Consider the following 17,892-nt stretch of genomic DNA (forward strand, 5'->3'; position numbering starts at 1 on the left):
CATAATCATGAGCTTAGACCAACTGTGGTTGCTTGCATAAGATAAAGCCAGACAAAATTCCTGAATAGACAGAGATTATCTCATATCCAGGCCCTACCCCTACTGAGGAATTATCAGCAGTTGATAGTTGCCAAGGAAGGGGTATAGGAGGAGTTGGAAAGGCAAATGAAGGTGGGATATGATCACATATCTTTGTATACTGTACAAAATTCTTGAGAATAAAGAAAAATTTTGAGACTATACGTAGGAACAAAGTAGCTGAGCCACAGGAAGTGAGTTTTTAATTGCAAAACTCTGTTTCTCAGTAAAGACCAGCGGGTGAGTAGCAGGAATGGAAGTAGGAACTAGGAGGAGAGATACAGCAGGGTCTAGGGAAGGAGAGGCATGGCCTAAGCATTGCTTGAAGGAGTTGGGAAGCAAGTTCTAGAGTAGCATGGTGAGCCTGTGACATCAGTAGGCCTGCTGGAGTGCTAGGCAGTCAAGGACTTCTTTAGCAAAATGTTGGTCACCCAGGCAAAATCACTGTGTTATGAGAGCAAGCAAGTGGTTAGATGACAGTGAACAGCTTGTGTGGGTTACAGATGAGAAAGGCAGGTCACATTTTCAAGCAGGTAAATTATGCTGGAAAGTTTTTCAGCAGGAAGTGTTATGTTCTGAACTGCATTCCCACGTAAAGTTCACATGATGAATTCTAATACTGAGTGTCTTTGTGTGTGACTGTTTGGAGACTGTGCCTTTAAAGAGGTATTAAAGCAGACCTTTATGAATTACAGCTCTTAAGGAAATATATGAGAATATACACAAAGGAAAGACACTGTGAAGAAATGAAAGATATCTTGGTTTTTATTGCTGTGATAAAAACACCATAGTCAAAAGCAACTTGGAGAAGGAAACATTTATTCTGTCATAAAGGGAAGTCAGGGTAAAAACTCAAGGTAGGAACTGAGCCTGGAGGTAGGAGTTGAAATAGAAGCCATGGGTTTACTTTACTGGCTTGTTCTACCTGCTTTCTTACATCACCCAGGACCACTTGTGCAGGTGTGGCACAACCCACAGAGGACTGGGCCCTTCCACATCACCCATCAATCAAGGAAACACCACACAGATATGCCCGCATCCACAGGCCAATATGATTATTTTTATCAATTGAGCTGCACTCTTCTCAGATGACTCTATTTTCTATAAAATTCATATCCAACACAATGGCCATACATAAGCCAAGGAGAGAGGTCCTCCAAAGTTTACTTTCACCTTAGACTTCTAGCCTTTAGAACTGTGAACTAAGCAATTTCTGTCACTGTGAACCATACAGTCTATGGGACTTTGTTATTAATCCTCAGATAACAGCCATCAGGGAGGTTGTGTATGTGTGTGTGTGTATGTGTGTGTGTGTGTGTGTGTGAGAGAGAGAGAGAGAGAGAGAGAGAGAAACCAAGGGGAAAAGTGAATGAACAAGTAACCAGGAAATGGAAATGGATATGAAGTCCAGGAACTGCTGTGGAGAGGGATGTCTGGAATCACTGGATGACCCTAGTGAAATCTAGCAGAAATCTAGAGATGATAGTAACTACTAGTTATTTTATGTAGCTGTAATAAAACACCATGACCCAAGTGACTCTTGGCAGAAAGTTTCTCTCAGTTTGCTGTTCCAGAGGGAAAGACCATCAAGTTTGGAGGCATAGCAGTAGGCAGCAAGAGCAGGCAGCTGAGGGATCACATCTTCAACCACGTTCAGAAAGCAGAGAAAGCGAGCTGGAAGTGAGGTGAAGCCACAAACTCTTAAAGCCCACCTCTAGTGACACGCTTCCTCCAGCAAGGTAGCATCTTCTAAAGGTTAACAATGGTTCTTGATCTGTGTTTGTGACCTCCCAAATGACCATTGTAAAACATTTGCTTTTACATTGTGATTCAGTAACATAACAATAGCAAAATTACAGTTATGAAGTAGCAACAAAAATAACTATGTTAAATGGTCACAACATATAAAACCACTGTTCTTTAACCTTCCCAAATGGCACCGCCAAACTGGGTGCCAAGGGTTCAAATAAGCCTTTCATTCCTACTACCACAATACTGAAACATCTTACTGAGACAAGAATGCCTGAGTGGGTGTGGAAAGTCAGAAGACACTGGCTTAGGGAGCTAGTTTTGTGTTGCAGTTGAATCAGTAGGGCCTAGACCACAGCAGGTGAGCCTAAAGAATGTTAGGCCTGATGGTTGAAGAGCATGGCTTGTGAAAAATATAAGTTCTCAGATGCCACACATGATTTCCTGGGTGCAAATCTTTAGGTGAGGAGTTTGGGACAGTTTAAACAGAAGCCATGGGATGGCTCAATAAATTTGAGAAACATAATTAAAGCATGAAAATAGATTAGTTAAGTATCACATTAATTTATCTACACATAAATGAATTGAAACCAACACATATCTTAAAGGAATATACTCATTTGGGAGATTACAGATAGGGCCAGGAGACGATTTATGTATTAAGTAGAATTCCTTTAATTGTACTATTAGGAAGAAAAAATATTGCAACTCCATAGTTTAAAAAACAGGAGAGTAACCCCAGTGAAACATTACAGAATAAGCAAATAATTAGGAGACATGACAAACAAAATTACAGGAGTGAAGTTTTTATTTCAAAGTAAGTAACTTTGTCAAATCTTTGATTTTGAGAAGAGATAGAGCATTCACAGATTCCCCATCTTTCACATTGCAACATATCTGAAATTACAACATCTTGTGTGGCTGGTCGTAAACAAATGTATTTAGTGGTGTGTAAAATAAACACATAATGGAGTTTTTTCCTGCAGGTTCTGAGAATCCCTGGAGTGCTCAGTGCAGAAGACAGTGGTTAGTCTTTCCATTTCTTCTTATGTGTAACAACAAGCGACACAGGTTTGCTCCTTGCCTGTGTGCCACTCAGGCCTCCTCTACAAACTTGACCATACTTGTAGCTCTAACATCAGCCAGCCCATTTTACTGTGTTACCTACCCTGCTCCCCTGGGCTGCAGGAATGTGTCCTTTCTTGGGAGATTCTTCCTGTCTTTTGCATCTACTTTCTGTTTCTCTGTGTAAATCTTTTTTATATTCTTCTGGGACCAATGAATGTTTATGCTGTTTTATCACTTTGTAACATCCTAGGTTCATTTCCTGAAGCCTGCAGCTGAAAATAGCTTCTTCCTCTGTGTGTCTCTTAGAGCTTTTGATGGCAGAGGACAAGCTTTCAGTTTGGTTCGTCTCAACCCCACCTTAGATATAAGCAATAGGAACTCAAATCCGACTACTTTTAGAAGACAGAATTTATCAAAAGCTAGGGAGATAGTTCAGTGAATAAAACGCTTGTTGCACAAATTACCTGAGTTTAAAATTCCAGAACCCAGATAATCTGGAAGCTACCCAGAGCAGTTGTAATACCCCTGCTTCTTTGGTGAGTTGGGAGGCAGAGACATGAGAGCCCTCGGGAACCAAGCCTGATACAAGCAGTACAACATACAACCAAGACACTGCCTCTTACAAGGTGTGAGGGAAGGACCATCAACCAAGCTTGTCCTCTCACAGCTTCACATGATGTGGCACAGGCATATGCACACACGCGTGCATACACCCCCCACAAACACAGGGACACAAACAACAACAACAATCGTAACAATTTACTGAGGCATGCAAAGTGTATTCCAGGAATACAAGGAAACTTGGATACAATTGTCAACGTCCCTGTGCAGTGGGCTCCCACTCTTGGCTCTGCTTTCTTTTGCCTTGCTTTATTCCCTGTTAGACCTCCGTTTACAGTGACAAGGCTGACCAGGTTCAGCCTCAGGCCCTCAGCCTTCCAATGCAGCAACTGTGCTGACACACTGACTTTCCAAAGATTTCAACAAATGCTCAGAGACTGTGCTGTTCAGGGCTGGACTGGAGCATGTCCCCATAACTAGACAAATCCCTTTGGGAAGTGGAGTAGAATTGCTCCAACAGACCAGACTGGGGTCCGTTTTGACTAACTTACTCCAAATTGTTTCTTACTCTTCTGATTTTACATAAAAAGCTCCCACACCTCAGGAAATTCCTCAATTTAGTGTAAACCAAGAGAGTGTGTACCTTAGAGGTTCATGCTGGAGATGACAGAGTACTGAACTCTCACAGACTAAGAATGGGGGAGAGGGCATACTGGAGTGTTGGCTCTATGGTGAAGAGCTGGTACTCTTCATTCAGGGGATCTGAGACCACTAGCTTCCTCAGGCACCTGTCCTGACTTGAACACAAAGCTACACACAGACACTTACATATACATAATTGAAAATAATATAAATAAATATATATTTTTAAAAAGAATGAAAGTGGGTAGTCTCCATTAGAACCACAAGAAAAAGGAAAAAGAATACTGGCCAAACAAAACACCAGAACAGCTTTTCTACTCATCTTTTTAGATTAGAGGCCCCAAAGGTGCTGTATCTTACACGTTTTCATTTCTTTGGTGGGGGATGACCATGTTAATATTCACATAAGAAAGCGTCAGGAGAATTTTTGCTCTCTCATTTTATTAAATACTTGGGGAAATATCTCTTAGGATGAACAAATGTCATGATAGATTATATAGGACCATTTTAAACAGAGTTTCCATGTAATAAATCTCCATCCCTCCAGAGACAATGCAAATGCAATATTGCTTAAAGCAAGGTGGGTGCATGATTTCATTCACTGAACTTTCAAGATCACTCTGACGCTATGTTTCATAAGGTAGCTTTATGCATTACAGCTACAACAAACCTGTGTTATGATTTTTCATATAATAATCTAGCATACATCAGAATCGGAACTTTAACCTGCTCTCCTGAGGATCTGAGATTGATTCAGCCTTTTGTGTTTCATGACTGTCTGGCAGTGAGCAGGGTTGTTTTGCTTTGACCAGGATGTGGCTTTTGCTCTGAAACCATTTTCCTGTAACATTCTGACCTAACTCCTGCCAACAATGAGGTAGGCATTAGGGTTTTGCTTGTTTTTTTTTGTTGTTGTTTTTGTTTTTGTTTTTGTTTTTTTCTTTAAATGCATAAAGGGCTACATCTTTAACTTTAAAAACAGAATAAAATTATTTTAATATTTGGGTTAATGAACATATAGGAAATCTTGAGCTTAGTTCATGAAGGAAAAAGAAACATCCTTTGACATGTTTAAATCTTATGTTGCCTTTGGAGACAAGGACTTTTAGTCCCTGTGAATTCAGGCTGGCCAGTTCTTTCTAGAGCATATATTCATTTGTGCATAATGAGTTTAGACTATTGCTTCCTTGCAGTCTCTAACACAGGGTGAGTTTAAAGGTTCTCTATATAAAACTGTCTTTTCAAAAGCTGAGATGAAAGAATATTATAAATGTCATTCTTTTGTCTACCTAAATAAAACATGTTTATGGCAAAAATCACATTAGAAATGAAGATCAGTCTTAACGCCACATTCTTTATTTTTTTCATTCCAAGAAGGAAACCTTAGTGGACATTTCCAGCACCTACTCCATCTCAAATCTACTAAGAAAAAAGTAGTTTTGGAAAAATAATTCCTGTCTACTGCTTGGCTTAAGATGTGTATAGGAAGACTGGTAATTACCTGCTTTTGTTTTTGTTTTTACTTGCTTAGGGTTGGGCATGTGAGGCAGAAACTAGTCTAACTGACATGGAGGTGTCATCACTGAGAGACCAACCCCCCCAAAAGTCACTTATATTATCCAGGGTTCATAAATAAAACATGGATCCTATCATTCCTGTAACTGCAGATGGTTATCTTTACACGAAAGGAAATAGATGCCAATCCATTTCCAGGTAGGAAAAAAGAGCAGTGTGTGTGAGTGAAGCCACAGTGTGAGTTGCTAAGTCAGGGATTTCTGACGTGCACCTTCTCTCTGAATGTCTTGTTCTACAAGAAAAGAAATAACCCTTATCATTTAGTCCTACTTGAGATAAATGTCAAGTATGGTTAATATGGAAATGTAACAGAGATAACAGGAGTCTGGTGCCTTTGTTTTCGACTACTTTATCTTAAAGCAGAGGGGACCAGACTACATGGGACTCTGAGCTGATCCACACACTCTGAGCTGATCTACATACACACACACACACACACATGCAGCAGTGATAAGGAAGTTTTTCTTTCTCTTGGTGATCAGCTCACTATTCTCTTTATTACATGTGCCACCCATATGGCACTTAATTCTCTCTTTTTTTTTTTTTTTTTTAAGCAATTGTGTCCGCAGTAAGGAAACAGCCAGGATATGCAGAATCCCAGTCCCCAAATGCAGAAAATTTAAGTTCTGCTACAATGTCTATTATGTAAATCCTCCTCAAACTCCATCTTACTCTAACTACTCTTCAAAATGAGGGGCATTTTAAGGACTCAAGGTAACAATCATAGCTAATACCATGATCAGAGATTGCGCAAGCGCTTTATTTGCTTTACTGACCTTATCTGACCAGAAGCCTAAGAGGTTGGTACTGCAGGACTAGCTGTGAAGATAAGGACATGAAGCTCCGAACAGGTTGAGACACATGCCCAAGATTACTCACTGCTGGCAACGAGGACCTGTGGGTCCAGGATGATCCCATTTTTTGTTTGTTTGTTTGTTTTTTGTTTTTTTTGGTTTTGTTTTGTTTTAATGCACAGGGTAGCTAATGCTTGAAACTGGAATCAGTTTATCAAGGCAAATTAATAATGAGCAGACTACAATCAGATTAAAATTGCCTCCTCTGTTGAACCCATGCTCTTAGCTGTGGCTAAACTCTCAACTCACAGCAGGGCACCAAATTCAGCCTTTGCCCCCAAGAACCTAGGAAATCCAGCCAGTGAGTTCACAGCTAAGTCTTTCAGATTTCGGGATATAGTGTATGATTATTATAGCCCTAATTCATTTTATTGTACCCCCTGCGTATCCAGTGTATATACAGTAATGAAAATACTCTCTGGGCCCTTGCAGTTTAACAGAGGAGAGCGCATTCAACATAGAACACCTTAAAATAACTCATTAAATCCAACAAAGACTGAGGACTTCATTGTCAGGTTCATCTTTGGACATTACAGATACAAAGGGAAAAAAAAAAACAACAAACAAACCACTAACCTCTCTTGGTCAAGTGTTTCTGGGCAACACAAATATTTAACAGACATTTCTGTTCGGCAATTCTGCTAATTAAGTTTGAAGTTGGATTCTCCAGCTATTTGACTAATAGTCCTTTTAAAGTCAAGTGCATAATTTCACGTACACAGCTGTGTGAAATGGCAAAATAAGAACAAATTTAGTTTGCGGACCCTAACTGACTTTTATCTGGGACTGTAGAAGCAGGCAATACCTTATTCTGAATGGCCAGAGGAGGAGGATTTTGTAACAGCAAGAGAATTAAAAAAGGCAGAAACATGACCAGGAAAAAAAAGATGAACTAGTTGTTTCAGAGTTTCTTTCCTTGTACAGGTGAAAGCAGAACGAACTTCCTCGTCTTCTGGCTAAACTGGGCACCCATAACTAGGGAAACAAGAAAAGGGGAAGGCCAGGGAGAGAGAGGCAAACCTTTTCTCCTAGGGCCAATTCCACTCCACCTGTCTCCGAGTGGTACAGTGCAAGGAACCAATGGGAAAGGGAGTCGGGCGGGCTCGGGCACCCAGTCCAGGTAAGCTTCTCCGACTCCGCCGCCGGCCACAGCCGCTCCCCTCGGTGTCCAGCAGCTGCGCCCTCGGAGCCCCCCCCCAGCAGCCCCGGTCCTCGCGGCGTCCCGCTGTCGCTCGCGGGGTGGGCGTCCGCTACTGCGCAGGCGTCCCAGGAAGCGCTGGGCCGAGCGGCGCTCCGCCCGGGTCCGCCTAGCCCGCAAGTAGCCCGTAGCGCGCGGTTCCGCTAGCGCCGAGTTCCGCGCTCGGGACGGAGGGGGCCGCAGAGGCGGGTGAGTCCTGAAGGGGAACGCGCCACTCCCTTCCCCTGCACCCCGGCGGCGGAGGGTAGAGACGCTGGGAGCCTCCGGTCCCTTCTCCTCCACGCGCGACGTCGGTCGGCTGGCTGGTGGGGGCGCGCGGGGTGCCCGGGGGCGGCGGGGAGGAAGAGCGTCCTGCGGCAGGTGGATGTTAACTGTGGCGTTAGGTGAGGGCGGGGCCGGGGTCGCGGGGCGAGCGACAGGGCCTGGGCCGCGTCCCCGCTCCAGGCTTAAGGCGGTCGTGCTGTCAGATGGCCTTCCTGTCCTAAAATCCGGAGATCCAGCGGAGGAGGATGCCGGGTGCTGGGTCAGGCGCTGCACAAACAACCCTTCCCGTGCCAGTCTGCCGGAGGGCTGTCCAGCCAGGGACCGGAAAATTCCGGTGCGCTTTTGGTAGGACTCCACAGGGGCCAGCTACAGGAGTGCGCAGCAGTGCGGTCTGTCCTTTCTTCCCGTTTCCCCAGAGATTTCTCAGTTTTTAAGGGGACTGGGAGCTTTCGAGCTTGCTCCCCGGCCCTTAACCCTCACCTAAATTTAGACTGTGTAACTGGGAAGAAATTTTGTTGGATATACAATGAGGGGTGTTTTATGCGTAGTGACTGACTCGAAGATGCTTGTGTGGCCTTGAACAGCAGAGGACCATTTAGAATGCTAGAATCTTTAAAAGGCTTAGAAAGCTTTAAGGTTATTGGGTTTCTTCTCCTGGCTTGTTAAGCGCTTCATAAAAATCTATGGGCAAACTACCTGTTACCCGTGCATACAGGTAACAAAAGATAGTGCTATTTTAAATCCACATTTGTATTTCATTGCATCAGAGAGTAGCTGGAATGCTAATGCTGGCAAGTGGCTTTTACCTTACCCTCTTTCAACCCAAGCCCTTGATGGTCTAGGGTTTAGTGAGAGATGACTGACATGCATTCCATCAAGGCAAGACAGTCAACCCAGAGAAGGTAAGGGATGTTTTGTGTCCCAAATTAGAGGCTACATCAAATTTCCAGGTACTGTTAATTTGTTGGATACAGTCTAGATGTGTCTGCTTTTTTATTCCCTTGAGGTTTTTGTTGATGTGAAAATTACAGAATTTCTTGTAACATTTTATAATTTTATTCTTGGAACCAGGGCTTTCTCATTCCATGAAAATGGTTTGAAGACCTTTTTTTACTGGTGCTTTGTTTATAGCTTAAGACTTGATGTTAGAATGAAACATGTTCTGCTAAACGTGGATCTCTGCATTGCTAAGGAAAGATGTTCTGCCAGGCATGGTTCTCTTCAGTATGGAGAGCGTCATCAGACTTGTTAGTGCGCAGTGTTTCTGTACTTGTTACAGACATGAACTTAAGAACGCAGTAAACTTTCTGAGCTCCACCACTCAGTGGATTTCAGCTTCACTGTGTATAAAAAGTCTAAAATCTTCCAATGTCATGTTCTGTAAAATCTCTGTAATGTTCTGGCTAACTAATAGCACAGGCCTAACTAATTTTATAACTAAAATGGATAAGGGAGGTAATATTGAGGATTCTTTTATTATTGAGGATCTGCGTTTAGCCTTTATGCATCCCCATTTTATGTACACGGAGGTAGAAGCTGGGTGAGACTAGATGACCAAGGACCCCATGTCTAGGTGTGGGCTCAGCTCCTGAAGCCTTCTCAGATTGAAGGCTAAAGACTTTCTACTTTGTCCCTGTTGCTAAGCTTAAAGAAAGGACTGCTTTTGTGTCCAGGCAGTGTGCTAAGAGTTTTCCCAATCCTGGGATTCATAATAGCATGTATTTTTAAACATCCTTTTTATTCAGGATTTTTCGTTTGTGTTTTGTGGAAGAACAGCAGAAACAGGTTTCATTAAGTCCTATAGCTTTGCATATAGGAAGTAGTGCAAATTATTCTCATTTTAAAACACCCAAATCTGCATTATAAGATGCATAATTCACACTAGCTTTTGCAGTAAAATGAGATGATAAAAATGTTTGCTATTTAAGAATACAGTTCCACTTTTTAAAATACAGTTTATTGACAAATAAGAAACATGCCGTTGAATTCACTCATTTAAGTTGCAGCCTTAGGAAATTATAACCCTCATCACCATCAGCCTGAAAGCAGTTTTCAGCACTCTCGAAAGAAACTCCCCCTTGGCATTTACTGACTCTTTCTCACACGCCTGCCTACCCCTCTGCATTTCCCCTCCTGAGCATTTCATTTAAGTAGAATCATACGATTGTTTCTGTGCTCTTACATTTGTGTTCTTGGCATGGCATCTAAATTTTGGACATAACCAAAGGTTCTGAAGATTTATTGCTATATTTTCTTTTAAGAACTTTACAGCTTCGGCTTTCAGGTAGTTCTGTGACTGGTTCTGAGTTAACTTTTCTATTTGGTAGGAGGTGGGAGCACCTGTGGCTGCCCAGCTGTCATTTACAGTATATGACTGAACGGTCTTCTCAACTCTGTAACTGTTAGAGGTAACTGTATTTGAAAAGTTTTAGACACGCTATAAAATTCCTTATATTCCAGTAATCAATGGATTATTTTTAAAAAGAGTAATTAAGAATAAGGCCGAACCTGGGATATTAGGAAAAATAGCCATGCTTTTAGCAGTAAGATGGACGCGTAAGGGTGGCATCGAGGTGAAATTCCTTTTAGTAACTGTTCAGTTTCTTCTGAAGTTACTGTGCCATCCAAGTCCTTATAAGCCTTGTCTGTTAGTGAACTTCATGTCAAAACTGGAGCAAGTGACCACTGAGATTTCTCCCCTCGGGTAGTATTTATCTTGTCTGTATAGCAGTTTTTTGTTTGTTTGTTTTCTTAAACTGGTGATGAACCAATATGGTAGAATTTATACCAGCTATACATGTGGGCTAGAGTAAACTAAGAAAACTTGGAATTATTGGTATTTTGAGGAAAAGAATCATTTTTTTATGTTCTCATCTATGTTTTGGTAAATGTTTAGAATAATTTCTGCTGCTCTGGGTGAGTAAGATAGATGAACAGGAATGTTTATGGGGACAAAAAATGTTCCATTTTTCCTCCATGGCTTGATGGATGTGTGGGACAAGTATCAACAGGAAACTAGGAAAGTAAAGGCATTTTTTCTGTATTTCAAATTAATTGTTATGTAAGTTCTGAGTTGACATCAATAACGGTAGCATGTCAAGGATTTGATTCTCTTCTGCTGGTGAAATTTCTGAACCTTAAATAGTGTTGTTACTTGATGTATTGTGTTTTTATGTTTCAGGAGCCCTAGCTGCTGTGCCCAACGTGTTCATTATGAAGTTGTTAGTAATACTCTTCCTTTGTGGACTTCTCACTAGCTGTAGAGGTAACTCTTCCTATAGCTCAGCACCTCAGTTACTTCTGGTGTCCTTTGATGGCTTTAGAGCTGACTACCTGAAGAACTATGACCTTCCTCACCTCCAGAACTTTATCAAAGAAGGTGTCTTGGTGGAACATGTTAAAAACGTTTTCATCACAAAAACATTTCCAAACCACTACAGCATTGTGACAGGCTTATATGAGGAATCCCATGGCATTGTCGCCAACTCCATGTATGATGACATCACAAAGAAGCATTTCTCTGAATCTAATCATAAGGATCCATTTTGGTGGAATGGGGCAGTGCCAATTTGGGTGAGCAATCAGCTTCAGGAAAACAGATCAAGTGCTGCCGCTATGTGGCCTGGTACTGATGTGCCCATTCACAATATCACGCCTTCTTATTTTATGAATTACAGCAACTCAGTGCCCTTTGAGGAGAGACTAAATAGTATTACCACGTGGCTCAGCAATTCCAGTCCACCAGTCACCTTTGCAACTCTCTATTGGGAAGAACCAGATGCAAGCGGCCACAGATATGGGCCTGAAGATAAAGAAAACATGAGCAGGGTATTGAAAGAAATAGATGACCTTATTGGTGATCTTGTCCTAAAACTCAAGGTGTTAGGATTGTGGGAAAATCTCAATGTGATCATCACAAGTGATCACGGGATGACTCAGTGTTCTGAGAACAGATTGATAAATTTGGATTCTTGCATTGACCGTTCAAACTACAGTGTTATAGACCTAACCCCTGTAGCTGCGATTCTTCCCAAAACAAGTAAGTACCTGTTTAAAATAAGAGAGATAGACATTTTTCCAGTCACAGAATTACTAATCAGTAGTCATACATAGTTTATATTTGCCAAGGAAACTCAGTGTAAAAAACTGTCCTCTTTCTAAGTCAAACAAGACAGGCTACGTAAAAAAAAAAAAAAAAATTAAAAAAAATTGTCAGTTATTGAAAGTGCCTGTGTGTGTGTTCCCATCTCTGATACTGTCACATAATTACCTTCTGTTTTGAGAATTAAAAGCAATTTAATTAGATAATATTGCCCAGAATGTATTTCTGTTTATACTAGTCAAATGTATCTTTGCTTCTAAGTCAAAGACAGTTTTCCCTTTTTACAGATGTAACAGAGCTTTATGACAAACTGAAACACTGTAGCCTTCACATGAACGTTTATCTCAAAGAAGATATTCCTAACAGATTTTACTACCAACATAATAATCGAATTCAACCTATCATTTTGGTTGCTGATGAAGGCTGGACAATTGTACTGAACAAGTCATCATTAAAACGTAAGCATTTATTTCTGGTATTTCTGTAGTCTCTAAAGGCTGTATCACACATTGCGACCTTGTTCTGCAAAGCAGAAACTTTGATTTAGTTATGTTCATACTGTACTGTTAGTTCAGTCTTACAAAGGTAGTTCTCAAGTGATTTTCATTAGACAGCAATTTACAGTGGCCACAGTTTCATTCTTCCATTAGATGGTTGTATAACTTTAGGGGAAAGCTGTAGTTTCATTTTCTGATTCCAAAAAGTTTGCCTGAGTGACCCTTGGACTTTCCCAAATGATGAAATCACTTAACTTGCATGCTGTGGTTCTGTGGATCACTGGGCAAGAGTTGAAATCAAACACACAGCTAACCAAGTTATCAAAGTAGATATATCATAACTGCTCCTCAAATACTGACTGAATGTATAGGGGTGAGTTTACATGTCTTGTCTCAAATGAGGATTATTCATCTGTATTTTGCATTTAATTTTAGTACTTTAAGAATTCTGATACTGAAGTCCATTGCAGGGGTCAGCAAACTTCTTTAAAGTGCTGGATAATAAATATTTTTTTGGCTTTGTGGGTCAGCTTTTTTTGTTGTTGTTTTAGCTACTCAGCTCAGCTGTTTCTCTAGCATGAGAACAGCTATGGCTAGTTGGCAAACTAATTGACGTCGTGTATGTAGTAATAAAAGTTGGTTTACAAACAGAGGTGAAAGACCAAACTTAGCTGCAGAGTGTAGGGTGGGAAGGTGGAAGTGTTAGGCAAGGGTAAAACAGACCAAAGGAGTTTGTGTTTTACTGACATTTATGTTGTTTTAAATGCTTATTTGTAAACTTGGAAAATAAAGAAAACAAAACCATCACAATCCATCAGTATGGGAATATAGACAAATATTATTTGTGGGACTTTGCATCCCCAATAATTTTTACATGACACTTAACTTGAAATAGAATTTTAATTGCAGTAAAATCCTTAGAGACTTGTCATATAAGTCCCAGAACATTGCAACAAACTTCCATATCCCTGAAATGGAAGTTCATGAAATGCACTCGATACAAAGTCACAGGCAAGGCTGTTGGAGCAAACTGAAGAATCTCGTGTTGGATTTATATTGGGGATGGTTAGCCATGTTTTTCTTTGAGTCAGACATTTCCTGGAGTTACAAGCTACAGTTGTCTGCATTTCCTTTACATTCAGTGCACAAATGCTTTCTTGAAAATCCTCACTTATCCAACCTTCCTGACTTTTGAGGTGTTCATTCACTTGCAGTAAATCAGCAATGTGTTATGCCATGGTTTTTCTTAGTGGAATAATTGAGATAGTTAAGTCTGAGATCCCATCCTGCCATTCAGTGTCCTGTCTTCTGCTCTCTCAGCTGAACACTTGAACACCTTTTTAAGCTATGAGTTGATAGGTTTTGCAACTAACACTGGAGATGGATAGATGAGTGGGTTAGGATTGAAACATAAACACATCAGGTTGCGAACTGGTAAAGTCTAAAGCCATGCTTCATTGGAAAGAGAGGATGTACATGTGAAATGCTGGTCAGCCTAAGTTGAAGGAAGCACAGATTTTCATGTCTGGCTTCTGTTTAGTGCAGCTGGGCAGAATCATGGCTGGGAACAAGACTGTCAAGAAGCTAGTGTGTTTATAGTGAACATGCTATGTCGTAAAAGCCTGATGATTAATCACATAATTTTGTCTTTTCTCCAGTAGGTGACCATGGCTATGACAATTCTCTGCCTAGTATGCATCCGTTTCTTGCTGCCCATGGTCCTGCTTTTAGAAAAGGTTACAAGCAGAGCACCATTAACACTGTGGATATTTACCCAATGATGTGCCACATCCTGGGACTAAAACCACACCCCAATAATGGAACCTTCAGTCATACCAAGTGCTTGTTAGTGGACCAGTGGTGCATTAATCTCCCAGAAGCCATTGGAATTGTTATTAGTGCCCTATTGGTATTAACCATGCTAACAGGCCTCATAATATTCATGCAGAACCGGGTGTCTGCTTCCCGGCCGTTCTCCCGCCTTCAGCTGCAGGAAGATGATGATGATCCTTTAATTGGGTAAATCGCTGCGTCTTATAAACTTAAAAACTAAGGATCCACACAAGGAATGGTGTTATAGCCATAAAAAGGTATATTTCAAAAGATAAGACCGAAACACGCTTAAATTACTCCGTCTTTTTTGTTTTGTTTTGGTGTGTGTGTATTGTTTTGGTGTGTTGCCTGATACAAATAAACCTGACAGTAGTAGTGTTTCTGGTAAAACTACCTGGTTTCCTAACAAGAAATGACCTTTGAAAAATACTCTTTCTTTTTTCCTTCCTTCCTTCCTTCCTTCTTTCCTTCCTTCCTTCCTTCCTTCTCTCCTTCCCTCCCTCCCTCCCTTCCTCCTTTCTTTCTTTCTTTCTTTCTTTCTTTCTTTCTTTCTTTCTTTCTTTCTTTCTCTTTTTCTTTTTCTTTCTTTCTTTCGTCCTTCCTTCCTTCCTTCCTTCCTTCCTTCCTTTTCAATATATAACTTTAAGTGAAAAATATACCAGAATTTAATAGGCGTGCTTTTCTAACAAATTTATATATTTGTAAATGACACAAATTTTTCTGTAATTTGTGAGTTTTGTGTATCCTGGAGAAAAGGTTGTGTATATTTTTTATATTTGTCTTTAATTGGTGTGTGTCCTAAGAAAACTTGAAGTAGGAAATTTTGTGATAGTTAATAAAATTGATTAGCCACACAGCATAACTATAACATACAAAGAAGTCATTTAAGTGAAGCCGCTAAAAGCAGAACAAACCCACGGAAGACTATGTAATGTAAAGCCTGAGCTTGCTATGACTCTTAAACCGTTGATGCCCCAGAAGTTGTGTCTGTGGAGTTGACATGGTGGTGTACACCTTTACGTCAACCAGTTGGGAGCATGAGGCAGAGGACCTTGAGACTGAGTCCATCCTGGGTACATAGCAAGACCTTGTGGTTTTGTTTATCTGTCTGTTTAGTTACATTTTTTTGGATACTACTTTAAAGAAGTTTCAAAGAAAACAGAGAAAAGTTGTTTGTGTTTAATATCTCTGGGTAAGTTGTGTGTGCAAGCGTGTTTATGTGTGTGAATGTGCAGATGTCATGTGACTTACAAAGGGGACTGAACACTGCCAGAACACAGCTGACAGGAAAGGTTCAGCTCAAGGGAAAGGTTTCTTCTTGCATATCTTATTTGTCTGCTTTCACCAGCTCACAAGTCAATACCCCAATTTAAAACTCATTGTTGTTAAAATTTTCAGTTCTCATGTTTATTGAAAGTATTCAAATGCTGTAGAAAAAAAAATATGACCTTAATATAAAGCTGAGATGTTTTAATGTGCCTTCTGTACAGTAGAGTGGTAAGAAATGTGAAATGGACTTTAGGGTCTCTTGGCCTTGGGTCATGTGCTAAGGGCAGAGCACCTGCAGTCCTTCACTGAGTCATCCCAACACAGCGGGAACTGAGGATCTATGGAGAAACTGGTCATCATCCCCTTGCTGGCTGCTTCCTTGGAACGGAACTAGTACAATGAACTATGATGTCCGTCAGAGAAAAGACCGGTCGGTCATATTAATAGTGTGATCTTTGACATTGTGACAGTACAAAACGAAGGTGGTTATTGTTTTTCAGATACAAGATGGGTCTACAGCAAGTATGCAGTGCTGTTAAACACTGCTGACCGGTGATGACAGATGACACTTGTCAGTCATCTTAGATATAGTGCATTGGACTGGCTCACTGATGATTTCCTAAAATCTGATATCTGGTACCCATTGTATTGGGGTTTTGAGAGGCATTTCTGTACTGCATACGTAACTATGCTCTTGGTCATAAAATGGCTCTTTTAGGGCCAGATTAGGCTTGATTTTGTTCATATATGTTCTGATGTATTTTGTTAGATGCACTAGTGATGCAGAGGGATAAAGAGTTGATCAAATGAAATACCAGAGAAGTTCCCACTTTCTTTAATTTCAATTAAAAAATAGCAAATGAACTGCCTTATTCACTTTGAAAAATTAATGGACATTTTGAGCTGTCTGCCCACAGAGTATTTCATACTAGCTAAAGATGGCTCAGTTCCTTCAGTGCTGTGGACTCCAGTGACTTAGCTCGATTGCAGCTTATGCTTGGGGTCCACCTGTGACTGGATTTTTATGAAGGGTGGGATGGGACACGATGTCTTGTCAGTGTCAGCCCTTCCAACAGATGTATTTATTTTATATTTTATTCTGTTCTCAGAATACTAGAACTAGGTAATTTTTTATAAAGTGCTTATCCAGGAAACGAGTAGTATTTATTCAAGCAAACAGATTATCATATTGAACTTTGTGCTAATCTGTTTGTATCTTTGGGGAAAAAAAAATCACTGTTAAAGCTCATGTCTCCGGTTTTCCTCTGAGAGAACCTTTTAGTAAAGCTAGCCTTTCACATGGAGGTTTGTGTGCTTCCTGGTCAGGAGAAAGTATTTGGCTTCAAGAAATATTTAGCTCTTGATGATAGTACCCAATAGAAAAGTGTTTTCCTATGTATTTCTGTTAATTACACTAGTCATCTTCGCGTTATGCACCTCAATGTTCTAGTAGAGGTCCAGTCATGTTGCTGTTAGCAGGATAGCATAGATGCTCTTTTGTAAGAGCAATGGGGTATACCAGAGGCTTGCTAGCAGCGCTGTACATTGGCTTCCTTTAAGAATCCACAGGGAAAGCCTTGGAATATTAAAGGATCAAATCCCTTTGCACTGGGCTTGGGCTTTCCCTCTCATTCCTACCTTGTAAACTTTAGGGATGATTGGCTTTAAATTCCTTTTATGAAGAGTGCTTTATTTCATTGTTAATTTATGTTACAAACAAAGGACAAAGATTAGGTGTAAAGTGTGTATTTATTGTCAGTTCTCAAACAGCATGTACATACACTGAGTATACTTTAAGACAATTTATAGTGCCTTAAGTTAAAGGAAATACATTTTGACTATATTGTTTCAACTTGTAGCTAATGACTTGGCCTATGATTAAAATGTATGAAAATAAAGTCTACACAAACAAACACATCAGCTTTCTTAATTTGTCACCTTCTTATAACATATACATATGGGAGATAAATTGTTATGACTTAAATGATTCTGTGAAGACTTTTGTAGACATTCATTACAGATCTTTTAAAACTATGGTTAAGGTTGTATAACAGCCAATTTATAAAACAATATATAAAATACATGTAGTATGAAGGCATCATTGGCAAGAGAGCCAGAAAAAAATTGTAGAACCTCCTGAACTAGTTTACAACAAAAGGGAAGAAACTTTAGAAACTGACTACTGAAAGTGAGACACAGTTA

At 40.3% G+C, this 17,892-nt stretch overlaps 1 protein-coding gene across 6 annotated transcripts; it reads left to right on the forward strand.

Annotated features, from left to right (window-relative positions):
• Positions 1-7,736: 7,736 nt before the first annotated feature.
• On the forward strand, positions 7,737-17,603 carry Enpp4 (ectonucleotide pyrophosphatase/phosphodiesterase 4). Of its 6 annotated transcripts, none has more exons than XM_060369684.1 (5): positions 7,737-7,914; positions 10,317-10,397; positions 11,171-12,028; positions 12,379-12,549; positions 14,247-17,603. In XM_060369684.1, exons 3-5 carry the CDS (start codon positions 11,203-11,205, stop codon positions 14,609-14,611), a joined length of 1,362 nt encoding a protein of 453 aa, XP_060225667.1. In that variant the 5' UTR covers positions 7,737-7,914; positions 10,317-10,397; positions 11,171-11,202; the 3' UTR covers positions 14,612-17,603. The 6 variants fall into 6 exon arrangements, with proteins under 6 accessions (XP_060225667.1, XP_021498859.1, XP_021498858.1 ...); XM_060369686.1 differs by lacking the exon at positions 7,737-7,914 and adding an exon at positions 7,959-8,030; XM_060369685.1 differs by lacking the exon at positions 7,737-7,914 and adding an exon at positions 7,976-8,108.
• The last annotated feature ends 289 nt before the right edge of the window (positions 17,604-17,892 follow it).

The sequence above is a fragment of the Meriones unguiculatus genome, chromosome 16 (assembly GCF_030254825.1).
Source record: "Meriones unguiculatus strain TT.TT164.6M chromosome 16, Bangor_MerUng_6.1, whole genome shotgun sequence".
Lineage (NCBI taxonomy): Eukaryota > Metazoa > Chordata > Mammalia > Rodentia > Muridae > Meriones > Meriones unguiculatus.